The sequence below is a fragment of the Tenrec ecaudatus genome, chromosome 2 (genome assembly GCF_050624435.1).
Source record: "Tenrec ecaudatus isolate mTenEca1 chromosome 2, mTenEca1.hap1, whole genome shotgun sequence".
Lineage (NCBI taxonomy): Eukaryota > Metazoa > Chordata > Mammalia > Afrosoricida > Tenrecidae > Tenrec > Tenrec ecaudatus.
In genome coordinates, this window is record NC_134531.1 from 198,665,345 (window position 1) to 198,692,847 (window position 27,503).

Here is a 27,503-nt window from a genome sequence, read left to right on the forward strand (position 1 = left end):
CTTTTTGCAAGTGAAGAAGGTATTTCAGATTTTAGCACTAAACCCTTTGTCTGTTGTTTCATTAGTAAAAATTATCTCTGTGTTCTCTTTTTACTCTTTTGCGGAAGTCTTTTGAAGCACACGGGTGGTTTATCCTTAATATATGCCACTTATCGATTTCAGGTTCATTTGTCTGTGTATCCTTCCCTATTGCAGTTAACTTATGCATTCACTATGCCAAGGTTTTTAAGGTATGTCCTAATTCCTTCTTGATTATCCTGATATTTGGGGGTTTTAGTTCACTTCTGTAATCCACGTTCATCTTGTGCATGGGGTAGGTCAGGGTCACATTTCACTTGTCTCTATGTGACTATCCTTTGTTTGCAGCACCACTTGTTAAGGAGGCATCTACCTCCCACCCGATGGTTTTGGGGCCCTTGTGGAAGATCAGTTGTCTATATGCTGATGATTTTATTTCTGGACTTTCTGTGTTTTTTTTCTATCAGTGTTAGTATCTGTCTTTCCAGAACCACGTTTTGACCACTATAGCTGTATACTTGGGGGAAAAGTCTGGTAAATCCCACTTTCTTACTTTTGTCTTTGTCTGGAGGAATACTCTGCTAACTTTGGCCTCTTCCCCCTCCATATGTACTTGGTGGTCATATTACCTAGGTTTTAATGATTTGTTCTCCTGTTCCTTTTATATTCCTATTAGACATGGACCAACATACTTGTCCCTTGAGTTGTATTACCCTCTCATGTAAGGTGGACAGGGCTGGCAGAGGATATACATTGCACTCTCTTCACCCCAGTGCTCTCTATAATCCCTGTGTGGCCTCCTAGGAATATGAGAGCCCCCTTTAAAAATAACTATGCTCATTCCATTTCTAGTTCCTTCCCTTCTATTGACCGCTGTGCCTCTTTGGGCAGTTGCTTTCTTTCTCCGTGTGTTTCTTTAAACCCAGGAAGAAGGAGGAGGACGAAGAGAAACTGATTCTACCCCTACCAAGATTTGAGAATGGGCAGGAATAGGAAATGCAAAGATTGTACGTTATGTTCATACGTGTCATGGTTTCCAGTGAAGTCCTGAGCATCTTCTCAGTTTGTGTGTCTCACAGGAGAGGAGATATGCAACCACCGTAGGGCCAGAAGCAGACTGTTCAGGAGTCAGGCTAACTAGGAGTGTGCAGAGTCTAAAGCTTCTCATGAGGGTGAGGCAATAGAGTACAGTGGTCACCCCTTTCTTTTCCCTTTTCTATCTCAGCACACCAGCTTTGTTCCTGGTCCTTTTTTTCCTTCTTCATCTCTCCTCTCATGCCACGGGTCATGTCAATGAACATGTTCTGTGTCTTCTATATATTCCCACACTTCCCACTAGCCTCTTTGTTGGCTCTCAATTCAGTTCATTTCAAATTGCAAAAAGAAAATCAGTTCTGTGCCAACCATAAAAATAAAATTTAATATAGATATGATTTACAAATGATTTATGCATTTTGGTAAACAATGTTTGCATTCACCAGATAACATCATTAACAAATTTTAATGGGTGTTGTAAGAACCATGGGTCTTCTTACATGAACAAACTTTACATATATATCTATATACAGTATGTAATTTTGTTACTTTACCATTGTAACATTTCAATAATATACAACAGAATCATTGTTAGAAAGAGGAATAAAGAAACACACACACATGCATACAAATGTACCTTAATTTTTATTTTTGGCAGAGGAATTTTAATGAATTACAAAGATATATTAAACCATACATTTTCTAAACATGGAAATGGTTAAATTCTACATTTACATATTAGTTGTATTAAATTTCACTATGTGTGTGCAATCTGTACAAGACTTAAGGAAGAAGAATAAAGAATTAGTGCCTTTGAAATATGATGTAGACAGACTATTGCATATCATGTAGATTGTTAGAAGAAAGTACAAGGAGTAAGAATCTAAGAAGATGATTGACACAATGAATGCAATAATAGGCTGAAACACAGTAACAATTATGAAGATGGTGTAGGATTTCTGATGCTTCAATTTTTCCACTATCTTCCTTAGACTCGTAGAAGACAAACCTATCTATATTGGAAAAAGTAAGGCAGAGGGTCCCTTAGAAGCAAGGATGGCAGAACCTCAATTTACATACTATGGGTATTTTGTCAGGAGAGATCAGTCCCTGACGAAGATCATGTTTGGTAAAGTGGAAGGGCTGCTGAAAAGAGGAAGGCTCTCAATGCAATGGATCAACACAGTGGCTGTGTCAATGGGATCACACATGGGAATTATTGTCAAGATAGCACAAGAACTGTGCAGTCTTTCATTCCATTGTGCACAGGGTTAGTATGTGCTGGAGCTGATTTGATGGTACCAGACAATAACAACATGAGTAAGAGAAATTTGACCTCACATAACAATCATGTTTTTAATAAAATATTTTATAATTTAAATTTATCTTTTGAAACTTATGGAAAGGATTGAAATTCACTATTAATTTTCTTACAACAGCATGCCTGCCTTGTAAACTCTTATCTTATGGTCAGATTTTAGATGTCATTTTGTTCGTTTTTAGCATTACATTAATTATAAATTTAGGAGTTGTTTTGGTTCAAATTACTGCATATTTAACAGCTAATAAACAAACAAGCAATGGTGGTTGTTTGAATCCACTCAGCAACTCCACAGGAGGTAAATCTAGCCTTCTGCTCCAATGAATTTTACAAACATGAAAATTTTGCAGATATGAAAACAGGCTGAGGCACCTTCCACATTTTCACAAGAAGTCCAAATCAAAAGGGACTCTGTGGCAAATGTAACCCACAGCTAATGCTACATTGTAGGTCTTATGTTATAATGAAGTCAGGCAAAGGTAATATGGCTTATCTGTTTTTAATTTCTGTAGCTGTTCATGGCCGTGAAGTTAATTTTGTCTCAGTGGCCCCAGAGGGGCAGTCCAAGTCCGTGATGTTCACAGGAGCAGATCACCAAGTTATTCCTTTCATTGAGTAACTCAAAATTTAGAACACAGACCTTTTGGTAATTGATCTAGCAGGTGAACACCCAGCAACCAGGGCCCCCTTGAACTCTATATTTAAATGAGACTCTAGGAATATAGACACTTAGCAAAACGTACAAGTATGTAGCAATGAGGTCATATGTATCAGAAAGTATGCATTTTTAAAGCGAGAAACAAAATCAAGTGTGATGTATTATTTCATTGTGAGCACATAATTACAAGAATTGTTCATTATTATCAAAGCCAAAGTTCAGGAGTGAAGAGAACATCAACTTTGAAACATTTTCAGCTCCTGCAATCCTAGTAGGAATGTGTTGAAACAATGATAGTTTTCCTGAAAGAAGTGAGGGTTCTTCTCTTAACTTGCCTTATAGCCTCCCTTATCTGCTTGTTTCTAAGAGTGTAGATGACAGGATTCAAGAAAGGAGGAACTATAGAATAGAACACAGAAATGACCATGTCCTGTACCTGAGGGGATTTGGAGGTTGGCTTCACATGCACAGCAGCCCCAGAACCGAGGAAAATTATGACAATGAGGATGTGTGGGATACAGGTGGAAAAGGCCTTTCTTTGTTCTCCTCTGGTTGGGAACTTGAGCACAGTAGAAAATATGTGAATATAAGACTTCGTGATGAAGGAAAAGGAGCCACCACCTACTAGCATTGCAGAGGCAAAAATGAAAATTTCATTGGTTAAGGTGTCAGAGCAAGAGAGTTTCAGCAGGGAGGGGATATCACAGAAAAACTGATGAACCACATTAGAACGACAGAAGGACAAATGGAATGTGTTCCCAGTGTGCACACCTGCATAGACCAGACCACAGAGCACAGAGGCCAGCGTCATTTGGACACAGACACGAGGGGTCATGATCACATGGTAGTGGAGGGGCTGGCAGATGGCCACATAGCGGTCACGGGCCATGAAGGTGAGCAGCAGCAACTCTGCAGAAGCACATAAAAACACGAGGAAAATTTGAGCTGCACATCCAGCCACGGAAATCACCCTGTTGTTTTGTATGAAGATGACACATGCCTTGGGTACAGTCACAGAAATGTAGCACATGTCCCAGAGAGACAGATTCAGGATAAAGAAATACATGGGGGTATGAAGTCTTTGGTCAACAGTGATCACTGTGACAATGAGAAGATTTCCTGTGAGAGTCGCCAAGTACATTAGTAAAAATAACATTGTGTGCAAGACTCTCAACTCCCACACATCAGAAAATCCTGTAAGCAGAAATTCAGTCACTGTGGTAGAATTAAGCATTTCAGTATAATGTCTTTAAATTTTGAGAGACACATTAAGAAATTTCCTAAAAAATAAAAAAAGAACGAGGATCAAAGGACAAAAGATATTGTGACTATATTCCTAGATCCCCATTTAACCATTACATATCCTTATCTGGCCTTTGTAAGTGCAACATACCCTAATAGTAGCCCTCTGTGGTATAGTATTTCTCCAGGTATAAATTATTTCTCAGTGGCAGCAAAATAAGTTGTCTCAAGTTGATTTTCTTTTCTTTCACTTATGTTTATTTAATATTGAAAGTCAAAGATCTAAAGTTTTTCCAGCAGATCTGTTGCATTAATATAAGTAATTTCCAAATATATACATTATTATTAGGACACATTTAGTATATAATTAGATGGTGACCAAAATATAACTCAGAGAGAGAGTGTAGATGACCGTCTTATCAGAATATCTCAATTTTTTATGAGTAGTTTTATTTCATTTTCTGCATATTGTGGAACAATTATTATTTTTATCTTCATTTCCACCTCATTTACCCAGATTTGTTTTTCAATTTGAAAAGTCCCCTGCAGTATTATTCTTTCTCATAATCTATTTCAGTTGATCATATATATGTTCATGTTAACTGCTAAGAAGGTATGGCTTTATTTAGATATCTCAGTTTCTTAATCTACACGTTTGTAAAATATTTTATTACATATTAAAGGGTAATTTTCATTCTTATTTAACCTAGATACCATAGTTAGCCAAATGAATCAAAATTATACCAGATTTCATTTCTTTAAGCTATCATATATAATTTACATTATTCACATATTCTTCAATATAATTCCCCTTGTAATTATGCAACTTAAATAATTATATACACAAGTTAAGATGAAATAACTGTACGATGGAAAGACCAAATTAATGAGTCTATTAATAACTTCCATGGAGTCACTGCCTACTCTGAGCTACATGACATCGCAGTGTAGAACTGCACCTGTGGGTTTCTGGGACTGACACTCTTTGTGGGAGTAGAAAGTCCCACCTTTGTCACATGGAGTATCTGGTGGTTTCAAACTGTCAACATTCTGGATCCTAATGCAATGCACACCTACATCCATTGTTGTTGCTAAGTGCCATTGGATTGGCTGTGATCCATAGGGACCCTAAGTACAAAAGATTGGAATATTGCCTGGCCCTGCAGCATCCTCACATCCTAGCTTTTGCCCATTGTTGCAACTACTGTTAAGCAAATCAAAATTACTGACGGAATTCTAATAAGTAAACAAAAAGTAAATATAAATCACGAAACTCTGCTTTGTGTGATATTATTTGTTTTTAAAATGAACACAACAATATAAAATATCCTGGAAAAGTGTGAGTAGATTTGGAAACCTTAAAATATGCAATTCTTTAGCTTCATATTTGAAGGTGGATGGGTCTATCAGGCATTGGAGAGTTTTACATAGGAGATTAGAGAATTAAATGATGCACCCATCCCTCACATGTAAAATGAAACTGTTCTTTGATTTTCTAGAACAACTGACAGGATACTCTTTCATGCCCCAAATTGTAAGATATATATTTTGTTCATTTATGGATTTTTCATTTACCCACATATCCATTAATATACTTATAATTCCCTCAAATTAAAAAAAATAGTGAGATTAAATAGAGGCAGATAATGATGTGGAAGTAGTCTTGATGGGATCGGTGTATGTGTAATTATGACCAAATGCTTATGTATCCAATAATATGATATCAGAAAGTACTAGAATTATAGTTTAAGTAAAAGGCACTGTGCATATAAAATGTACATATATGCCATAAATCACTGAGTCACCCTGTAGAAAGAAAACATAAAATTGAATGCTTAACAAATGAAAAATGTTTTCAAATACCACTAGTTAAATATAAAATAGCAAAATATTTACATTCAAGCAACATATATTTGAGTAAATATATTTGTATAATTTTATACTATCCTAACTAATCACTGAAGGTGTAGGCTGTACAAAGCCACTTTCTGCACCTGCACAGTTTCTGGTGTCATCAAGGTATAAGGTTGTTTCCCACTCCCTCTGAGTTTTTGTTTTTTTTTAACAATTTATTAGGGGATCATACAACTCTTATCACAGTCCATATATATACATACATCAATTGTATAAAGCACATCTGTACATTTCCCTCTGAGTTTTTATGAACAGTTATGAACTCTTCTGTAATGACTGTACTTGTTTAAAATAGATTTAATAAAACATTATTTCATGCATGTGAGTATATTCTCTATCTATATATTCTGTTAATCTCATTTTACAATGCTTCTATGTAAACCAGTGAACTGTACAAGAAGTAAATGAAATTATCTATTCATGTGGTATCAATGAGGAGGATGAAAAAAATTAAATTAATAACAACAAATACTCACAGGTTGTTATTATGTATGTTGTATAGGTAATCAAGGTTTTCTCGTAAGATGCAGTATTTTACGTGAACACAACAATGAGTAGTTATAGTTCACAAAATGATTGAGACTATGACAAAAATCCTGCTTTATAACTTGCATCTCGGTGTACAGATAGATCTAGGAACATGAAGATGCTGTTGGCACAAGAAATACTCCTGGGAGTGCATCCCCTGGCATTCAAAAATAGCCAGCTCCCAGCAGAAATTTCAAAAAATAATTGACTCTACATGGACAGTGAACAGGACCCTAATATGTCTCAAGACATATTAATATATTTGACCATTTAAAAAATGATGAAGATCATGGCAATGCAGCTGAGAGGAATTACTGAAATCCTAATGAAGGCTGAACCTGATAGTGGGACAGGAAGAAAGCAAAAGGAAATAGAGGAAAGAATTTGGAGTCAAAGAACATTTATAGGCTTAAATATAGGAATGTCCATATGGAAGTATATTTTTATATAATGATAGAGAATATATATCTTTGTACATATATTTATATGCTGACTAATAAGTTAGAAATAGATGTTGGATCTCCACTAAAGCACTTCATCAATGCAAGAACACTTTGATTAAGATGCTCACCATCCTGACAGGATCTCTATAAACAAAAATGGGTGCATAAGCCAAAGTGGTGCATAAAGGTGATGGTGAATGGGTATAACAAGATATATCATCTGGGGTCTTACAGGCTTGAAGTTAAACAAGCAGACACCTGCTGAGAAAGCAATAACATTCACATGGATGAAGCATACCAGCCTGTGTGATCATCAGTTGTCGATGGGGTCAGATATCTTCATCAAAGACCCAGAACAAAAAAAATCATATCAATGGGTATGAGGGGGAGTACAGTGTGGAGAATCAAAGTCTATCTGTTGAAAATTGGACAACCCCTTACAGAGGGTCACAAGGAAGAGACAAGCTAATCAGGGTGCAGTATAGCACCAAAGAAACATACAATTTAGTTCTTTAATGCTTCCTTCCCCCTTCCCACATCTCATGACCCCAATTCTACCTTAAAAATCAGGCTTACATGTAAGAGCTGGAAGATGGATGTGAATCCAGGACAGATAAACGCCTCAGGACCAATAGTGATATTACCTATACCAGGAGGCTAAGGGGGATGTGGGGCTAGAAAGGGGGAACCGATCACAATGGTCTACTTATAGTCTCTGCCCATGGGGTTGGACAATAGAAAAGGGGGCAAAGGGAGCCATCAGTCAGTGTAAGACATAAAAATGATTTAAAACTATCAAGGGTTCATGAGGGAGGGAGGGTAGGTGTGGTAGGGTATGATATGATACCAAGGGCTCAAGTAGAAAGAAAATGTTTTGAAAATGATGATGGCAATAAATGCACAAATGTGCTTGATATTGTGGGTGGATGTATAAATTATGATAAGAGCTGTATGAGCCCCAAATAAGTGATAAAAAGGGTGAATATCCAGGTAGTGATTTAAGCATACGCAAAAATCTCAGTTCTTTTGTGTATAGAAAGCACACGATCATAGAAGAAAGTCAAGGATCCTATTGTTGATTTGATTCCACAGTTGTACTTGTTAAGTGCTATGATGTAGGTTCTGAGCCAGAGTGACTGTAGACACAACAGAAAAATACACTGCCTGGTCTTCAGCCACCCTCCCCATTGTTCTTATGCTGTAGTCCCTGGTTGCAGCCACGGTGTCAGTCCACCTACTAGAGAAAATTCCTCTTGTTCACTGTCGCTCTACTTGACCTAACACGATACCTTTCCCCAGGCATTGGACTCCTGACACTATATCCAAAGTATGTAAATGAAGTCTTGTCGTCCTTGTCTGTAAGGAGCACTCTGGCATTACTTCGTCCAATACAGATCTGTTTGTCTCTTTAGCAATCCATGTACTTGCAATATTGTTCTCCAGCACAGCATTTAAATGCATCAATTCTTTTTTAATCTTTTTATTCACTGTCCAACTTTCACATGTAATGAGTCACTGAAAAATACCATGATTTGGATCGGGCAGATCATCCTTGTTTTCACTACTCAACAGATGTCTGGTGCAGCAGCTTTAGGCAGTGGAAAACAACTTTTGATCTGATTGCTGCTGCCATGAGCATGGAGTGTGGCTCCATGCAAGAACAAATCCCTTGACAGCTTCAACATTTTCTCAATTTTTCATGATCATGTTCTCTACTATTCCAGTTGTGGGGGTTTTGTTCTTAATACATAAGGAATTGCCATCCATAATGAGAGAAATTAATTGCAAAATATAAGTTATATTACAAGTATTTGGACTTAAAATATATTAAAAAATTTAAACTCACATTACAAGTAAATCAATTTAAAAGTGACCAAAATATCTGAATAAACAACTAAGAAGATATACAGAGGGCATATAATTAGATAAAAAAATTCTCTGTCTCTTGTAAGTAAGTTGCAAATGAAGACAACATTGAGATAGTGTACATAACTAATATAATGAAAGTCACTGACAACTCTGAGATGTTAAGGATACAGAGCACGAGAAGCCGTCATTCATTTTTGGAGGAAATGAATAATTAATATTTACTTCTATAAAAAGTTTTGAAAGTATAAAGCTAATGATACTTTTATCCTATAATCTAGCAAGCAATCCAAAATCCTGGTATTTATCCAATTGATTTAAGGACACATATCTACAGTAAAAACTTTCACAGATATTTAAGTACTATTCAATTTGTCGTTGTCATCAATTCCATTTTTACTTCCTAGTTTTATTCAGATGTGTTCCAATTTAGAAGCACTCAAGATATTTTTCAATAGATCAATGGATGAACAAAATGAGGTATATGTATGTAATGCAATGTTATTCAGTAATAATGATGGTGGAGTGTGAGTCCACAAAAAAAAGCACAATAATCTGAATTGCCTGTGGCTAAGTGAAAGAAACAAGCTTGTAAGTCTACATGTTGTATGATCCCAACTACAGGACAACTTGGTAAAGCAAAAAACAGAAGAAAGAATGAAAAATGAATGAGTTCCTAGGGTTCTGGAGGAGATACAAAGGGTTGAATAGGTAGTGTCGGAAAGTTTTTAGTGCAATTAAACTATTCTCTTTTGTAATGTGGTTACTGTAATGGTGGATAAATGACCTTTTGTATTTCCATCACCCCTAGGTCTAACAATAATTGAACCATGATTTCAGAGTGATGTTATTGAAAAAATATTTGTGAGTAATTGTTCATCAATTATAACAAATGTATCACCCTAACTGCATGCTGTTAATAATAGAGGAAACTGTTAATGTGGAAAGCATTGAAAGGGAGACTCTAACTACTATTTGCTCAATTTTTAAATAAATGTGAAACCTTTCTAAAATTTAAATTCACTCTACTTATTTTAATCTCTCTTCTATATTTTAGAAAATGCCAAAAATTTGTGTTAATATCTTTTGTTCAGTTTTGTATTGAGTAGGTTTTTAATCATGCCATATTTTCATCTAGAGTTCTTGAAATATAATTTTATTATTCTTTTTGTATGTTATATATTGTTGTTGACATTCAATTTTAGTTTCACATATACATCTTTCCATTGCCAATGAAGCTGACATTTTACATTATTGTTTTAACAAAATTAATCTCCCCCAACCTCTATCTCATGATGTAACTCTTCTGTATTTAGAGAATCACCATGGAAAATTCATTTTTAGAAGTAATAAACTGTAGGGCTTCCATGAAGATGGTGACTGAATAACACATACCAGAGGGACTCCATGGAAATAATCCCAGGAGAATCACTAAGAGAGAAATTCAACAGTGCCGGATCACAGGAGGAGGATCATAAAGATAAGTAGGCAAGATCTACAAAGTTTTGAGGGTCTGGGGGCTTTTGACATGCTACAGGGGAGGCCGGCTAGGGTTTGACTTTAACCCCGCCACTCTCTTGGCTGGAGCTAGGACCATTTGGAGCATTCACAGAGATTTTATCTCTACACAACCACAGCTTGCTGCCACCTGCCTCACGGAAAGGATTAAACCAGCAGTCCCATGGCAGAGATCAGGGCTCAGCTACATTGCTACTTTCGTTCCCCTCTTTTCTCTCTATCCCCCCACAGTATCAGTGGGCTTAGTTTTTAAAAAATTGTCTCCTCTTTGTTGCTTCCCTGTTCTCTCACACATGACTGGGGAACTCCAGACCATTTCCTTTAGCCTAGGGCATTGAGACTTGCCCCAGACCCAGTTAGGTGAGCTCCACACTGTGCAGCTAGCCGGAGGCTAGGAAAGCCCAGCCAACGTACACAAGGTGATACTCCAACTTTTACCTGGGAATTCCTGCCTGTGTGGCTAGGGAGCTCCTATTTTTCCTCTTCGGGTCCACATGACTAAGGGAACTTCCTCCCATCTACCTAAGTGCATACGACCGAATGCAGACTGGCCAACAATCTCCAACATTCCAAGCTGCTGAAGGAACCTCTTCCCAACAACCGCAGTGAACTATCTGGCCAAAATAATTCTGTCTACCATTCGCAGTGTTATACACCAAAACAGGAAACCCACCAGCTTTCTGGGGCACTCCCTTCAGTGGGAAACCACAGGAGGATAAAGTTGTAGGCCAGTTCCATAGTGGAATTAGCTGTAGGCTGTTCGAAAAAGCATTCGTGCAAATCTCCCAAAGAGAACCAATGCTCTTCAAATCCCCTTAAAATGGCACCTGGCTCCTGTAAAACACAAGCAGCCAGCTGCCCCAACGACCTAAAACACACACACATACACCAAAAAAACAGAAGAAATAAAATGCAATGACAGAAGATATCCTGAACATAATGACAATCATAGAAGAAGCAGACATTGTGCTAGCTGCCACGGAAATAAATATTCAGAATTGTGCTTGGACTCATAAAGAATATGAGGGAAACAATACACAAAAGGGATGAAATGCTAGAGAAGATAAAGTCCATACACCAAAGGGAAATACAAGAGCTTAAGTTGGAGAGATAACAAAAACCAGTAGCAGACACATGGACCTTGAGAATCAACTGGAGAAAGCAGGGAAACACACCAGTGACTTGGAGGACAGTCAAGCAGACTTTAACAGACAGGGACAAAAATCTAATAAGATCACAAGAGAAGCTGAAGAAAACCTAGGACCTATGTCTGATGCTACGAATAGGTACAATACTAGAAGTATTGAATTACCAGAGGAAAACACAACAAAGAATTCGTCTACAACAATAGTAAGAGAATTCTTGGAGGAAAACTTCCCCAGCTGAATAATGAAAACCAGGCAACCCATTCAGGAGGCTGAAAGAACAACAACTAGACTAATTCATAAGAACTCACCAAGGCACATAATAGTTAAACTATCCAAATTTGAAGAAAAGGAGAGCAGCCTATTTTGGGGGCTTCTCAAGGGCTTTCGGGCTTCCTTTGCTCCACCTGTTTATCTGCTATGCTCCTTATTGGCTTGCCGCACTGGAGGGGGTGGGTTGGGGCCTATAGATCTGGAAGAAGCTGGTCAGACCAGATTCCCTCCTCGTCTTGTGTCCCCAGTATTGTCCTCTGTTGCTGTATGTTCCAGCGAGTGGACATACTGTGTCCATTTGTTGTCAACTCTACAGTCCCCTTTGTGCCTTAGCAGCTCCATGCAGGAACTATGACCTCAGTGCTTGGTGTGTGAGTGTGGGGCCTACTTCCTCACTGTCTCTTTTTTCTTCTTGGTTTGTCTCTATGTGGGCATGACAGCCAGCTCCTCTTCCAAGCCTGTATTTTTAATGTCCTCTGTAGCACATACTTCTAGGGAGAAGTTCAATTTGGTTTTGATTAGGGCCCTGTAGGCATCTCTGTTCATGTGTTGCTCCAAATGGCATGTTGCCTCAAAGTCTGGCATGCTGTCGTGGGGTCTGCACTTACACTTCCATTTCTGTAGACAAATAAGCAATAACCTCCCCCTGGGTAGATTAGTGCTCTGCTCTCCCACTGCCTTTATCTCCCTATTTCGCCCCCTTTCCTACCTCCCCATCCACCCTTTCATCTTCTTTGTGTTGAAATTATATGTGCATTCTTGGTTTTGGTCTGTCCCCCACCCTATTGCCTGTACCTCAACCAATATAGTGTGAGATGTGTGGCTTCTCTTCAATACCTACTGTGATGATTGTACTTACCTCTGTGGAATCAGGTTGAACTTGTCCTTTGGTGATTGGCTAATTTCACTTTGCCTATTTCCTTCCAGCTCTCCCCAGGAGACCAGGAGCTCCATGGATCATCAGTGCTTTTCAGTGATGCCTGCTACTCCATTGTGCGTATGTGACAGAGTGTTCTAATCCACTCCTCTAGCGATGGGAATTTAGATTGTTCCCAATTCTTTGTGATTGTGCATTGCACCTGTTTCCACAAATGAAGGGGAAATGAAAGGACAATGATTTGATACTGTAGAATTTGTGAAGAAAAAATGAGAGAGGTTGTATTGGACATTCAGACAGATGTGTTTGAAAATTTTTTCCATGAATGGAATCACAGATTTGGCAAATGTATTAAAAGTGTAAAATGTTAAGTTTGAATTGTTAAAAAAACTTTATATAACTTTGAAAAAAAATCCATTTGGGCAGGATAAACCCTCGAGGTGGAGTTTTTTCCTTGTTGGATTTTTGGTTTGTTACTGTGGTAGTTACATAATCTATTGTCAAGTTGAGAGTCTTAAGAGTAAAGGGGTGGAGTTTAACCCGTCAATCAGGTCACCCCTTGATGACCTCATTTGGAGGTGTTAGGGCAGTGGTTCTCAACCTTCTGAATGCCACAACCCTTTAATATAGCTCTTCATGTTGTGGTGAACCCGACCATAACAGTACTTTCATTGCTATTTCATAACTGTCATTCTGCTACTGTTATGAATGGTAATGTAAATATCTGATATGCGGGATGTATTTCATTGTTACAAATTGAATATACTGGTAATTAAAACATAGTCATTAGTCACAAAAACAATATGCAATTAAATATTGTGCAATATTTATTTATAATTACAAATAAAGACATTTTTTTTCTTGAAGCATGATGTAGCATGGTTAACAGTCTTAATATAACAACAGTAAACTACATTGCTACATTTTGTTACAGTTTGCATAAAAAGCAAACAACAATGGGAAGGTTGAGATAGCTTCTTTCTCATTAGATTAACATATCTGCATGTAGGCAGACCCCCCTGGAGACAGATAGAGGAGTGTTGTCTTGCTTCCTAAGACCATAGAAAATACGTTTTTTCCAATGGTCTTTAGTGATCCCTGTGAAATGGTCCTTCAATCCCCAAAGGGACTGTGACCCACAGGTTGAGAAGCAGTGCTCTAAGGAGATAAGCAGCTCACTGGAGGCAGGACACAGGCTCACTCCCTGAGAGACATTGCAGCTGACAAGACACCTGGAGCTACCCTAGTGCCCTCAGTTGGAAGAGCCACATGGAGAGCTCTGCCAGGGCTGTGATTCTTCCACTGCCTCTGGATCCACAATACTTTTCACCCACTGGCCTGTGATCTTCCTGCATTCAGCACCATTGCATGTGTTGAGTGAACCTGAAAAGGAATTTACAACTTGGTATCAGATATATAGGCTAATATCGGACTTATGGATGTGACATTGCCTGGACTGGGATGTTATCTCAATATTCAATTACTCCTGTATATAAACCTCTTATTACAAACATATGAGTGTCTATGAATTTGTTTCTCTAGTCCACCAACACTGACACAATTTCTTCTTATAAATAATTTTACATGGTGATTCTCTCAATACAGGTAGTCACTTCATGAGATACAACTGAGGCTGAAATCAGCTTTGTAAAAAAAAATACTGTGAAAATAATACAGCTCCATTGATAACTTAAAGACATATAGGTAAAACTAAGTAATAGTCTACAATAATCTATAACAAACTAAAAGAATAAGAAAATTAGATTTTAAGCCATGTAGATGCAAATATTGTGGCATGATTAGAAACCCACTCAATGTAAAACTTGACAAAATGAATTACACAAAATGTTGGCATATATCAAGTATGCATTAGAGATTTAAGTTTTAGAAGACTTTTAGCATTATTAAAAATTGAGCCAAATACGGAGTTTCCCTTTCAATACTTTTCCCATTAGCACCTTCCACTATTATTAACAACTTGCCATTTATGTGGTACATTTGTTACAATTGATGAACCATTATTGACAGATTTTTTTTTAAACTAAAGTCACTCTGAAATCATGGTAAAATACTTGTAAAAGAGAGGTTTTGAAAATACCTGAAGTCCTGTATCCACTATTACAATATCCACATTACAAAAGAGAATAGTGTAATTGCACTAGAAATTCCCAGCTCTCCCTCTTCAGCCCTTCGCCTTCTTTGTGACCCGTGGGCAATCGCTGATTTCTCCTTTTCTTCTACAGCTTTTCACTTTAACAAATTCTCATGGAGTCAGGGTCAGACAGCATGCTTAAGAGCTGGTTTCTTTCACTCTGCAATATGAAATTCAGGTTATCTTGCTTTTACATGTGGATTTATACTTCATTATTTATTATTACTAAATAAAGCTATATATGTTATCTGAATATTAACTTCATTTGCAGTTTCCTAATAAGATATCGATAATGTTTTTATCCACTTATATGTCTTCTGTATACCTTCATAGACGTCTACTCAGATAATTTGCTCATTTTTAAAATTGAGCTACTTTTTATATTATGAATATTTTTAAGTTTTTATGCATTTTAGATGTAAGTGTTTGTACTATCACTGGTATTTACAATTAATTTCTCACAGTATGGATATCAATTCAATGTAAATAAGACCAAATTTCTCACAACAGGACCAATAGATAACATAAAAATGATAAATGGAGAAAAGTTCAAGTTGTCAAGGAATTTTTTATTGCTTTGATCCACAATCAATTCCCATGGGAGCAGCAAACAAGATATCAAAGATGTGTTGCATTGACTGAATCTGCTGCACAAGACATCTGAAGAGCATTGAAAACAAGGATCTTCCTTGAAGAACTAGTGTGCACTTGACTCAAGCCTGGTAGTTACCAGTGCCTATGTGCACGAGAAAGGTGGACAGTGAATTAAGAAGACTGTGAATAAAAAAGACACACATGCATTTAAGTTGTGGTGCTGGACAGTAATATCGGAAGTTCAATGGACTCCTAAAAGGACAAACCAATCAATATTGGAAGACATAATGCCAGAATGCTCCATAGAGGCAGGAATGAAAAAAACTTCATCTTACATACTTTGGACATATTTTCATGAGACCAGTCCCTAGTGAAACATATCCTGGTAAGTAAAGTAGAGTGGCAGCAAACAAGAGGGAGGTCCTCAAGGACATGTATTGACACTGGGCTGAAGCTTAAGAACAACAGTGAGGGTGGTTGAGGACCAGACAGTGTTTCTGTTGTGTCTAAGGTCACAACGCATCAAAACCTCACAAGATCACCTATGTGCTCATATCAGCAATAGAACCTCCGAGTTTTACTTCTTTGATCATGTCTTTATAATCCACAAAAATTCACTCAAGGAATAACTGAAACATTAGAAGAACTGAGATTTTTGTGTGTGTTTAAATCATTATCGCAATCTTCACCCTTCTTTAAAAAGGTCAAATATGCTAATATATTTTGATATATGAAAGTTGGATTCATACTCAAGATCCTATTTGCTGCTCAGGTAAAGCCAATTATCTTCTTGGAATTCCTCCCCTCCCTGGGAACTGGCTATTTTTGAATGCCAAGGGATGCACTCCCCGGGGGTTCTCTAGTGCCATCAGCATCCTCTAAAACTTGTTATAAAACAGAACAGTTCTTTTAAGTGTCTCAGTAATTGTGAGAAATGTGCCTACTCATCTGTCTTCACTTCAAACATTGCAACCTTACCAGAAATCCTAAATTACCTATCCAAGATATAAATTAACATCTTGTGAGTATTTCTGGTTATTAATTTAATTTTTCATCTCATTGTTTTTGTTACAACTTGGATAGTTGATTTCACTTCTTGTACTGTTCATTGATTTACACAGAAACACTAAATGAAATTAAATTGAAAAGATAGATTGGGAAAATAAACACACATATGATCTAAATTTCTATTCATTCTATTGAAATACCCAACCCCAATATTATAGTAAAATTTATATTTATTCTGAAAATCTTGTTGTGAGCAGAAACCAGCCTTGTCCCTTGCTGATGTTAAAAACTGTGTTCAGGTGCAGAAATCGTCTGCGCACAGCCCACAACCTCAGCTTTTAGTTTGTTAGTCTAAATTTATATTAAAATTATAATTTGAATTATGTTAGGTGAAATTTAATATTCATATTAAAATGATATGAATACACAACTTGTATTAGAAATAAATTTATATTCTATTTGTTTAACCCAAAATATTTGTTTTTATTAATATTTAACTAAGGATTTAAAAACATTTTTAATTTGCTAGGCATTCAATTTTATATTTTCTTTGTATAGAATGACTCTGATTACATAATATACATATAAATTTTATACATACATATCATGTTACTTAAACTATAATTCTAGTACTTTCTGAATGCTTGTTATGGGATATATATACATTTGGAAATAAGTACATTTTCGGAGCTCCTCTAAAGACGGTTTTCAGAATATTATCTGCATATATTCATTTCAAAATATTTTGGAAATTTGAGAAAATTATAAATTGATCCTGGATATGTGGGTAAATGAAAAATCTATCCATAAACAAAATATATTTTGCCATTTGGGGGCTAACAAGTGTCTCCTATCAATTTTTGACAAAAATAAAAAAACAATTTGATTTTACATTTTGAGGGATGAGAGAATCATGGAATTCTCTAATCTTCTATGACAAATTCCCCAATGCCTCACATACCACATCCACTTGCAAATATTCATCAAAAGAAATATTTTGTTTTCAAACTCTTCTCACATCATTTCAGGTTATATTATATTGTCATGTTCATTTTAAAAAATAATTGTACTTTAAAAAAGGAGGGTGCTTTATATTTACTTTGTTTACTTATTCTAATTTAATCAGTACAGTGGACATGGTTGGTTCACTGTAGCTGCAACTATGGGCACAAGCTAGGATGTGAGGAAGACACAGGACCAGGCAACATTTCATTCTGTTGTGCTTTGGGTCTCTATGGATCACAGCCAACTAGATGGTACTTAACAACAACAATGGGTACAGCTTCACATTGCATTGTGGGCCAAAAGGTCAACAGTTTTCCACTATATGTTCAAAATATTAAATCTTTTTTACATTTCTATAATATGGTAGTTTAATTCTGTCATTGACTTTAATGGGAGTAATATCAAGCAATTATTGTTAATATTTCAATCATCAAGAAAATATAACTGAAATAAATTAGCTACCTTTGATTATTCAGTAGTCATGTTCAACCAAATAGATTTTACAATGCTACCAATAAACTCTCAAAGAGCAGAATTAGATAAAACAACAGTAAGAAGAAAAGCAATTTAGTGAAAGATTGAAAGGGAGTCATTTAACTTTTCAACTATGTTCAGTATTTAGGAGTAAAATCAGTGATCTATGAAAAATACAGGGAATACTGGTGGTATCGGAGCTGCCCACTGGGGTGCTAAGCACAAAAAGCGAAATTCAAAACCAACAGATGCTTCAAGGGAGAAAGATGAGCCATCCACTCCCTAAAAGATGAACAGCCCCTAACGGAAAGGAGCACTTCTATGCCCACCAAGAGGGTCTCTGTTGGCAGGGATTTTTTTGACAAACAAAATAGAGAATTAAACCAAATTCATCTCAGTCAGCTTTAAGTGCAATGAAACAAATATTAGCACAAAAATATTTATTTTCTTACATTTCAATAAAAGAGAAAAATATGTATTATTTGCAATTTAGAGAACTAGGGGAGATTAATTGTGGTGAATTATATGCATGTATGAATTGAGAAAACATTTAATTAAAGTACACCAAGCACATTTTCAGGTGGTTACTTCTAATATATTTAAGTTCTAAAAAATGGCAAGACATATCTAAGGCCAAAACATGCCTAGAGTTATAAAATTTAAATTGTAAAATGGAAATAAAATCTAAAACATAAGTACAAGTCTTTTTCAATAACATCCCTAAGAGAATGTGTTCTAAGTCAGCAATTGGTAGGCAGTCACTGGAACGACCTTCCAGGTCTGGATCACTGTGATATAAAAGTGGACCCGAAACAGGCTTTTGCGGCCCCTGCAGTCCTTGGACAGCGCAATGGATGAAAAACAGATTAAAAATCACCTGGGAACTAAGTTGTCCTGGTGGGAAACTGAAAAGATGCTACAATCTAAAATCCTGGTAGAGAAAAAGCACCAACTAATACAACCTATCCTTTGAGCTGACACACCTATCACATACACATGCTCTTACACATACATCTTCATAGATTAATATACTCATTTGTTTCATAGGACAGTTACTTCATTTCAACATGTGCATAACATTTTCTAAATCACATAATTACAATCTCAATTATATTTTGGAATGTGTCAATAATTTAAACTATGTATAATAGCCTAAATAAATAAATCACAATGTAATAATAATTCACTTGACTAATTATGGTATCTAGTTTAAAAAAGAATTAAAATTGCCCTTTAAAATGTAATAAAATATTTCAAATCAGATGTCTAAATAAAACCAAAATTTCTTAGCTATTAATATTAACAAATATATATTGATTAAAGAAACTTATTATCAGAGAGAATAATACTTCAGGGAATTTTCCAAATAAAATTTTAAAAAATAGTGGTGGAAATGGAGATAAAATAGTATTTTTTCTCAGTAGGTAGAAAATGAGCTCAAACAACTCATAAAACATTGAGGTAGTCTAATAAACTGTAGCCTACTATCTTTGTATAGATTATAATTTGGTCACCAACTAATTATATAATAAATGTGTTCAAATAATAAAATATATAAACAGACATTACCTATATCAATGCAATAAATCTGCAAGGCAAACTTTTGATTTCAGCTCCCAATATTCCATAAGCATCAATGATAAAAATGAAAACCAACATGAACACAACTGATTTTGATGCCACTCAGAAATAATTTACACCAGGAAAAATATTAAGGAACATGCGTAAATATTATGGTATTTTATACTAAGAAATTCCAGATACAGGAAATATATTGGGTAAATGGGGATCAATGCATATATTTACTATCTTTCATTCCTCTGTTGATTCTTCTTTTTTTTAAAGGTACTTTTACATGTGTCTCACCAAGTCCTAAAGAAATTATTCCAAAATGTTTAACTCTACCTTAGTGAATGAATTTCTGCTTACAGGATTTTCTGAAGTGTGGGAGTTGAGAGTCTTGCACACAATGTTATTTTTACTAATGTACTTGGCGACTCTCACAGGGAATCTTCTCATTGTCACAGTAATCACTGTTGACCAAAGACTTCATACTCCCATGTATTACTTTATCCTGAATCTCTCTGTCTGGGACATGTGTTACATTTCCGTGACTGTACCCAAGGCTTGTGTCGTCTTCCTGCTAAACAACAGGGTGATTTCCGTGGTTGGATGTGCAGCTCAAATTTTCCTTGTATTTTTATGTGCTTCTGCAGAGTTGCTGCTGCTCACCTTCATGGCCCGTGACCGCTATGTGGCCATCTGCCAGCCCCTCCACTACCATGTGATCATGACCCCTCATGTCTGTGTCCAAATGACCCTGGCCTGTGTGCTCAGTGGTCTGGTCTACGCAGGTGTGCACACTGTGAGCACATTCCGTTTGTCCTTCTGTCATTCTAATGTGGTTCATCAGTTTTTCTGTGATATCCCCTCTCTGCTGAAACTCTCCTGCTCTAACATCTTAGTCAATGAAATTGTGGTTTTTGCCTCTTCAATGATAATAGCTGGTTGCTCCTTTTCCTTCATCACCATGTCTTATATTCACATATTTTCTACTGTGCTCAAGTTTCCGACCAGAAGAGAACGAAGAAAGGCCTTTTCCACTTGTGTCCCCCACATCCTCATTTTCATAATTTTCCTTGGCTCTGGTGCTGCTGTGTATCTAAAGCCAACCTCTAACTCCCCTCTGATACAGGATATGATCATTTCTGTGTTCTATTGTATAATTCCTCCTTTATTGAATCCTATTATCTATAGTCTTAGAAACAAACAGATAAAGGAGGCTATAAGGCGAGTTATGAAAAGAACACTCACTTCCTTCAGGTAAGTATTATTATTTAAACACATTTGTGCTTTGGTTGTAAGAGTTAAAAATGTTTCAAAGTTAATGTTCTGGTCATTTACTAACTATGTGGAACTGGATTGGATTATAACTAACATACAGTATATTATGTCTAGCAATCAAATAATAGCACACACTTGATTTTGTTTCCCTACAAAAAATACACATTTCTTGATGCCTATGACTTCCCTGCTATAAACTTTTATCTTTTTGTGAATATATTTCTATATATTCCCTCCTCAAGGGAGCTTTGTTTGCTGAAAGTGTAGCTGCTAGACTGATACCCAGAAGGTCTGTGTCAATCACTCCATAAAAGGGGAAATAATTGTCAATCTGCTTCTACACACATCACAGCCTTGGACATCCTCTCTAGGGACTTGGAGACAGAATTAACTTGATGGCCAAGAATTCTACAGAATTCAGATAAAGCACATTAGTTTTGCCTGCTATCAATGTACAATTGTACAATAAGACCTACAGTCTAGCATTTGCTACTGTTTACAGGTGCCATGGAGTCGATTTTGATTGCAAGCTCTTGTGAAAATGTTGAACTGCCTCAGCATGATTTCATAGCTGTTAAAATCTCCCGTCTGTAAACATTAATGGAGCAGAATGCCAGATCTTTATCCTATATAGCTGCTGGGTAGGTCCAAACTGGCATAGCGACCTGTGCACAACAGAATGAACCCCTACACAGTGCTGTGCTATCCTGACAATAATTCCTAGGCCGGATCCCATTGATGCAGCCAGTGTGTCAGTCCATCTCATTGAGGGTCTCCCTCTTTTGGCCTCCCTTCCACCTAACCAAACATGATGACCTTCTCCAGGGGTTGAGCTCTCCTGAAAATATGCCCAAAGTATGTAAGCTGAAGTCTTGCCATCCTTGCCTCTAAGAGGCATGCTGCGTTACTTCTTCCAATACGCATCAGTTTGTGTTTTAGCAGTGCGAGGAAGATCATAGAAGAATCGATGCATTTGCGTTGTGGTGCTGGAGAAGGATGTTGACACTACTGTGAACTGCTCAGGAACAAACAGGTCTGCCCTTACTCATGGAAACCTTATATATATCAGAAGGAAACACTGCCCGTCCACTCCCGTGTTCATAATAATTACTATGTTTGAGCCTACTGTTGCAGTCATTGTGTGAATACATCCTTTTTAGAGTCTTCCTTGCATTTTTCTTCTGGTTATCTACTTTATATTCAATATTCTTTGAAAATGCCATAACTAAAATGTAATAAATCTTATTTGGTCTTCCTTATGCCTTTTGTAGATTCCATACACACACTGAAAATTGTTACAACTAGTGGATTATTATTATTTTTAGTAGTGAACTAAACTTTCTCTGCCAAGAAAATAAAATTAAAGTACACTTGCCTCTTTTTTCTTGTGTGTGTTTCTTTAATACCTCCTTTATAATAATGATTCTGTTGCATATTCTGAAATGTTACAAGGTAAAATAATGACAAAATGTATCTTATACAGTTAGATATATCGTTTGCTCATGTAAGAAGATAAATTATTCTTTTGAAAAAAATAAATAAGTTTATTGGGGGTTCTTACAACTCTTATAACAATCCATCCATCAAATGTGTAAGCACATTTCTACAAATGTTGCCATCATCATTTAAAAACTATTTTCTTTCTGCTTGAGCCCTTGGTATCTGCTCCTCTTTTTTCCTTCCCTCTCCTGCCCTCCCCCTCATGAACCCTTGATAGATTATAGATTTATATTATTGTCATATCTTACACTATCCACTGTCTCCTTTCACAGATGTTTATGTTCTCATTCCAAGGGTAATGGGCAGTTTTACATTGATCATTGTGATCAATTTTCTCCCCCTACTCCCTTCATCTTCTACCTACCATCATGGTATCGCTACTTCCCTTACTGTTCCCGAGTAGGGAATATGTCTTAGATTCTATGTGTCAAGAGCTCTTATCTGTACCAGTGTACATGTTCTAGTCTAGTCGGATTTGTAAGGTAGAACTAAGGTCCTGAGAGGGATGGCTGGATGGGAGCACTAAAGAAGTAGAGGAATATTGTGTGTTTTATTATTGCTATGCTACACCCTGAATGATTTGTTCTTTCCTTGTGGCCCTTTTGTGAAGGGATGTCCAATTGTCTACAGATGGGCTTTGGGTCTCCACTCTAACCCTCCTCATTTCCATCAGTATGATTGTTTGTTTTGGGTCTTCTGTTGCCTCATACCTGATTCTGTTGACACCTCATGATCATACAGCCTGGTGTGCTTCATCTATGTGGGTTTTGTTGCTTCCCTGCTAGATGGCCATGTGTTTAACTTTAAGCTTTACAACCACAAATGCTATATCTTTGAATAGCTGGCACCATCAGCTTTCGTCACCACATTTGCTTATGCAACCACTCTGTCTTCAGTGATCATTTTGGGAAGGTGAGCAAAGTATTCTTATATTGAGGAGGACATCAGTAGAGGTCCAAATACCCATCAGGTACCTTAATACTTAACATATAAATATACGTACAAAGACTTATATCCCTATTGTTATATATTAATATATTTACATAAATGCATGCCTATCTGTATACCTCTATAAATTACTTTTGCCTCCTAGTTCTTTCCTTTGTTTTCTTTTACTTCCCTCCTGTCCCACTGTCATGTTCAACCTTCATTTGGCTTTGAGTAATTCCTCTTGTCTATTTTGCACTTGAACAAACCCCACCAGGCATTCTACACCCTCCTCTCCATCAATTTCAGATCACTTGTTCCTTTATCCCAGGGCTTGTTGACTTTCCCCATTACCCCCAGCCCCTACCCCGCATATCCCCTCGCCTATGTTCCACTGGAAATTTCTCTCCCACTGTTTTGTCCTCCAGATTGTTGTCCTGCCTATTTTGTATGATAGACATGGGAGGGGGGAGGCTATACATAATTGCATGTCTACATGTTGATCCTTATGAATGTTTTCCGATTGAGTCTGATGAAGTGCCAAGCCCTGCCCCATCTATTTTCAGGATTCCTCAGGCACTTCGTTGCTTTGTTCCCCTTCTTGCTCTGTCTTGCTCCCTTCTTGTTTCATCCCAGTGTGGGGAGGTCAGATTGGCACAGTTCCCGCACTGTGACTCCAGTGCTGTCCCGCGTACTGCTTAGGTTCATGAGGGAACATCGCGTTTCCTAGTGGTGTTGGCCCTATGAAGGATCCATTATTCTTATATGATTAACCTCTGAGGTTTGTTACTGACATTATATGGTGAATGGGAAAATTGTTGACCACATTTGATCAATAATTTTCAAATCATATCCATATTATGCTTTGCTTTTAATTTTGACAATTTTCATTTTTTTAAATTGAAATAATTGTAAAAGGAGCCAATGAGAGTACTCAGAAATGTGGGGAATATGTAGAAGACACAGGAATATGTTAGTTGTCATGACCAGTGGCACAGGATCTGACGTGGGAGGAGAGATTGGGGGTTGGGGCAAAGGATCAGGAATGGAGCAGCGTTGCTGGTGTAGAAGGGAGAAAGGGGCACCACTATGTTGTATTGTCCCAACTTCAGGAAACACTTTTAGACTCTGGATACTCCTACTTACCCCGAATCCCTGAAAATCTGCTTCTGACCCTAGGGACTCGATCATTTACTCTCTATATCTTTTTCTTCCACTGACAGATTCTCCAATAGAAGAGATGATCAAGACATAACATCAAACAATTACACTTATGAATGCACAATCTTTGCCCACCCTATTCCTCCTCTTTCACAATTCTTGGTAGAAGCAGAATCTTTGATTCCTCTCTTCTTCCTCCTCTCTCACACTCAAGGAAGGGCACCTGACCATACAAAAGGAAAGAACTAGAGAAAGCACAAGAAGAAGTATAGGAAACAAAGCTTCTCATATTCCTGGGAGGTGAGGGCAGGGATTATAGAGAGCAGAGGTGGAGAGGGGAATAGCAACTCCTGTTCTCTGCCACCTTTGCCCACAATCCTTGAGACTTCAATACAACACAGGGGACAAATTTTTGGTTCAAGATCAATAGGAACAAAGGAAGAAACAGGAGAACAATTATTAAAACCTAGTTAATTCCCTAAGAAGACATATTTTCTATCGCCTTTACTACTGGAAGCTCCTTAGTTAGTGGAGAAGGAGAGAGAAATTCAAAGGAAGAGGTGGCACTAAAGCAGAGGTTACTGGGGGATATTCCTCCACTCACATCCCCTACCAATTTGGACCTTAACAGGGCAGGGAGGGCAGTCCTTTCCAGCTCAAACACACCCTGAGGCTCCTGTGGGTACCTGCACAGCTATGGAGGGGCTGCCTCCAGAGAACAGGTCTCACCTGGACCTTTGTTGCACAGCTCACAGACATGGTGAGAGTCGTGGTTATGCACCTTCACCTGGACTGAAAGATAAGCTGAGCTCTGTACCTTGTCACCCCTGTGACATGGCACCTTCTCCTCTTGTCTTACCCTTTGTCCCTGGAGTCAATCCTTTCTGATTAACGCAGACTCACCACTCTCCTGTTTGAATGGGCTTCATATGGGTGATGTAGAGGCTTACTTTGAGATGATCTGGCTGAGGATACAGGGGAAGGAGATTAAGTTTGGGTCCCTAGCGGAAATGGGCACCACAAAGGTTCCAGTTTAGCTTCTTCCAAAAGTTCCGTTCATTTTCTCAAAAAGCAAGTGGCCCAAAGTCCTCTTGAGGCATTATTTTCACTATTTAAAATCATCACTTCCTTTTGATATTATTGATATCAAAGCAGCTTGTCGAATATTAACTGACAAAACATAATACTTTAAAACTAAAATAGCATTAGGAAATGTTCGTATTATATAGTATTTACCAAAAAATGCAGCTCTTTATATATGGAAATTTCTTTAAATATAATCAACAAAAATTATTTATATTTATTATCTTATAGATTATGTACCTAGTAACAGGAAAACAACAATATTACATAATATAATGACATTAAAATAAGTTTAAAGCTAAGGTTCAGTAGACCAGTGATCATGGACATGGCACTGTACAAGGCAGCATTTGTGTCTGTTATGTAACGTGCTGCATCCGTCTGAGCTGACATGCTGGCAGCTGCAGGAACTGCAGAAGTAGATGCAGCAAAAATCACCCTCTGTTATGCTGATCCACAAATGGAACCTTCATTGGAGCATTGATTTCGAAATTAAGGTTGTACAAAATGTCGTCCCATTTGTGGATAAAATAAATAGAAATGAAAAGAGCTGTAGCTGTACAGAGAATGTTCAGTGCAGACATGACACCATTTACACCCAATGGCTTCCAGGAGCATAGACCTTTGACTGTCGGTAGAACCGATGTATCAGATGTGAAGACATACGAAGTAATTCTTAGACTCAAAATTCAAAGTCATGTTTGTATCATGTTGCCAAAGGAAAGAAATAAAAGTGGAACAGATTTAGTTGTAGGATGTACTCCACCAAAAATTTAAAAATAATTATCATGCCATTATGAAGACAGCATAAGGAAGAGTCTTACATTAATGGCTCTTGGTATGGGTGCCATGAAGTTGGTTTTAACTCAAAGCAACTCTACATCCAACAAGACAACGGCACCCGGTCCTGAGCCCGTGCAATCCTCACAACTGGTCTTAGGTCGGAGCTCATTGTTGCAGCCACTGTGTCAGTCCATCTGGCCTAGGGGCTTCCTCTCTCTCACTGCCCCTCTACTTTACCAAGCCTGGTGTTCTTTTCCAGGGACTGGTCTCTTTGGATGGTATATTCATAACACATTACATCATTTGTAATACTTGGTATCACAAATTTGAACATCTTGTCAAAGAGATCAGTTCCTGGAGAAAGACTTCATTCATAGCAAAGTAGAGACATATTAAAAAAAATAAGATTTCCATCAACATGATGGATTGACAAAGGACTACTAGAGGCGCAAGTGTGTGAACCATCGTGAGAATGGCAAGGGACAAGGCAGCGTTTCATTCTGTTCTGCATGGTGTCTCCACAGATGAGAACTGACTCAATGACCCTGAACAACAACAAAATAGGATGACTGTGAGTAATTGACTCATTGACAGCAAGTTTTGTTTATGTGGTTGGATGCTAAACGCATTTAAAAAACAATAAACCTAACAACAACAACAAAATAGTTCTGGCTTGTGTGTTACTGGAAATTTTGCCACTGGTTTTCAAATGTCAATATTAGCAGAACCTTATGATGGACAGGTTTCAGTGGGGCTTCTATAATTAAACCATATATGAATAAAAGCATAATGATCAACTTATGAAAATTAGTTAATGAAAATGTCATATTTACCAATCAAATATTATTTGATATTATTTTGGACACATCATCAAAGAAATGAATCACTCATTAGAGGAGAACTTCATATTGGTGATGTAGAGGCTCACTGAGGAGAATGGAGAACCCCAATGAGATAGATTGATACACCACCCAAAATGATGGATTTGTACATGCCATTCAGGGTGAGGACATTATAGTAGCAGGCAACATTTGGGTCTAAACTGTGTCCTTTACTGCCTGAGGAATGAAAATGTCTACATCAAAATGAACTTCATTGTGCACAGCACTCCAGTTCTTCTACCTCAGATGATCA

The 27,503-nt window shown here is 37.2% G+C and overlaps 2 protein-coding genes across 2 annotated transcripts; one reads left to right on the plus strand and one right to left on the minus strand.

Moving 5' to 3' along the window:
• Window positions 1-3,300: 3,300 nt before the first annotated feature.
• On the minus strand, window positions 3,301-4,266 carry LOC142440350 (olfactory receptor 14C36-like). The gene has a single exon (XM_075542811.1). The coding sequence runs from the start codon at window positions 4,264-4,266 to the stop codon at window positions 3,301-3,303; it is 966 nt and encodes a 321-aa protein (XP_075398926.1).
• A 15,696-nt stretch (window positions 4,267-19,962) lies between these two features.
• Window positions 19,963-20,898, plus strand: LOC142440351 (olfactory receptor 14C36-like). The gene has a single exon (XM_075542812.1). It carries the CDS (start codon window positions 19,963-19,965, stop codon window positions 20,896-20,898), a length of 936 nt encoding a protein of 311 aa, XP_075398927.1.
• Window positions 20,899-27,503: the final 6,605 nt, after the last annotated feature.

What these genes read in the sequence shown, in the direction of transcription:
- LOC142440350 (XM_075542811.1), bottom strand. Translation starts at nt 4,266, where the DNA reads ATGCTTAATTCTACCACAGTGACTGAATTTCTGCTTACAGGATTTTCT.
- LOC142440351 (XM_075542812.1), top strand. Translation starts at nt 19,963, where the DNA reads ATGTTTAACTCTACCTTAGTGAATGAATTTCTGCTTACAGGATTTTCT.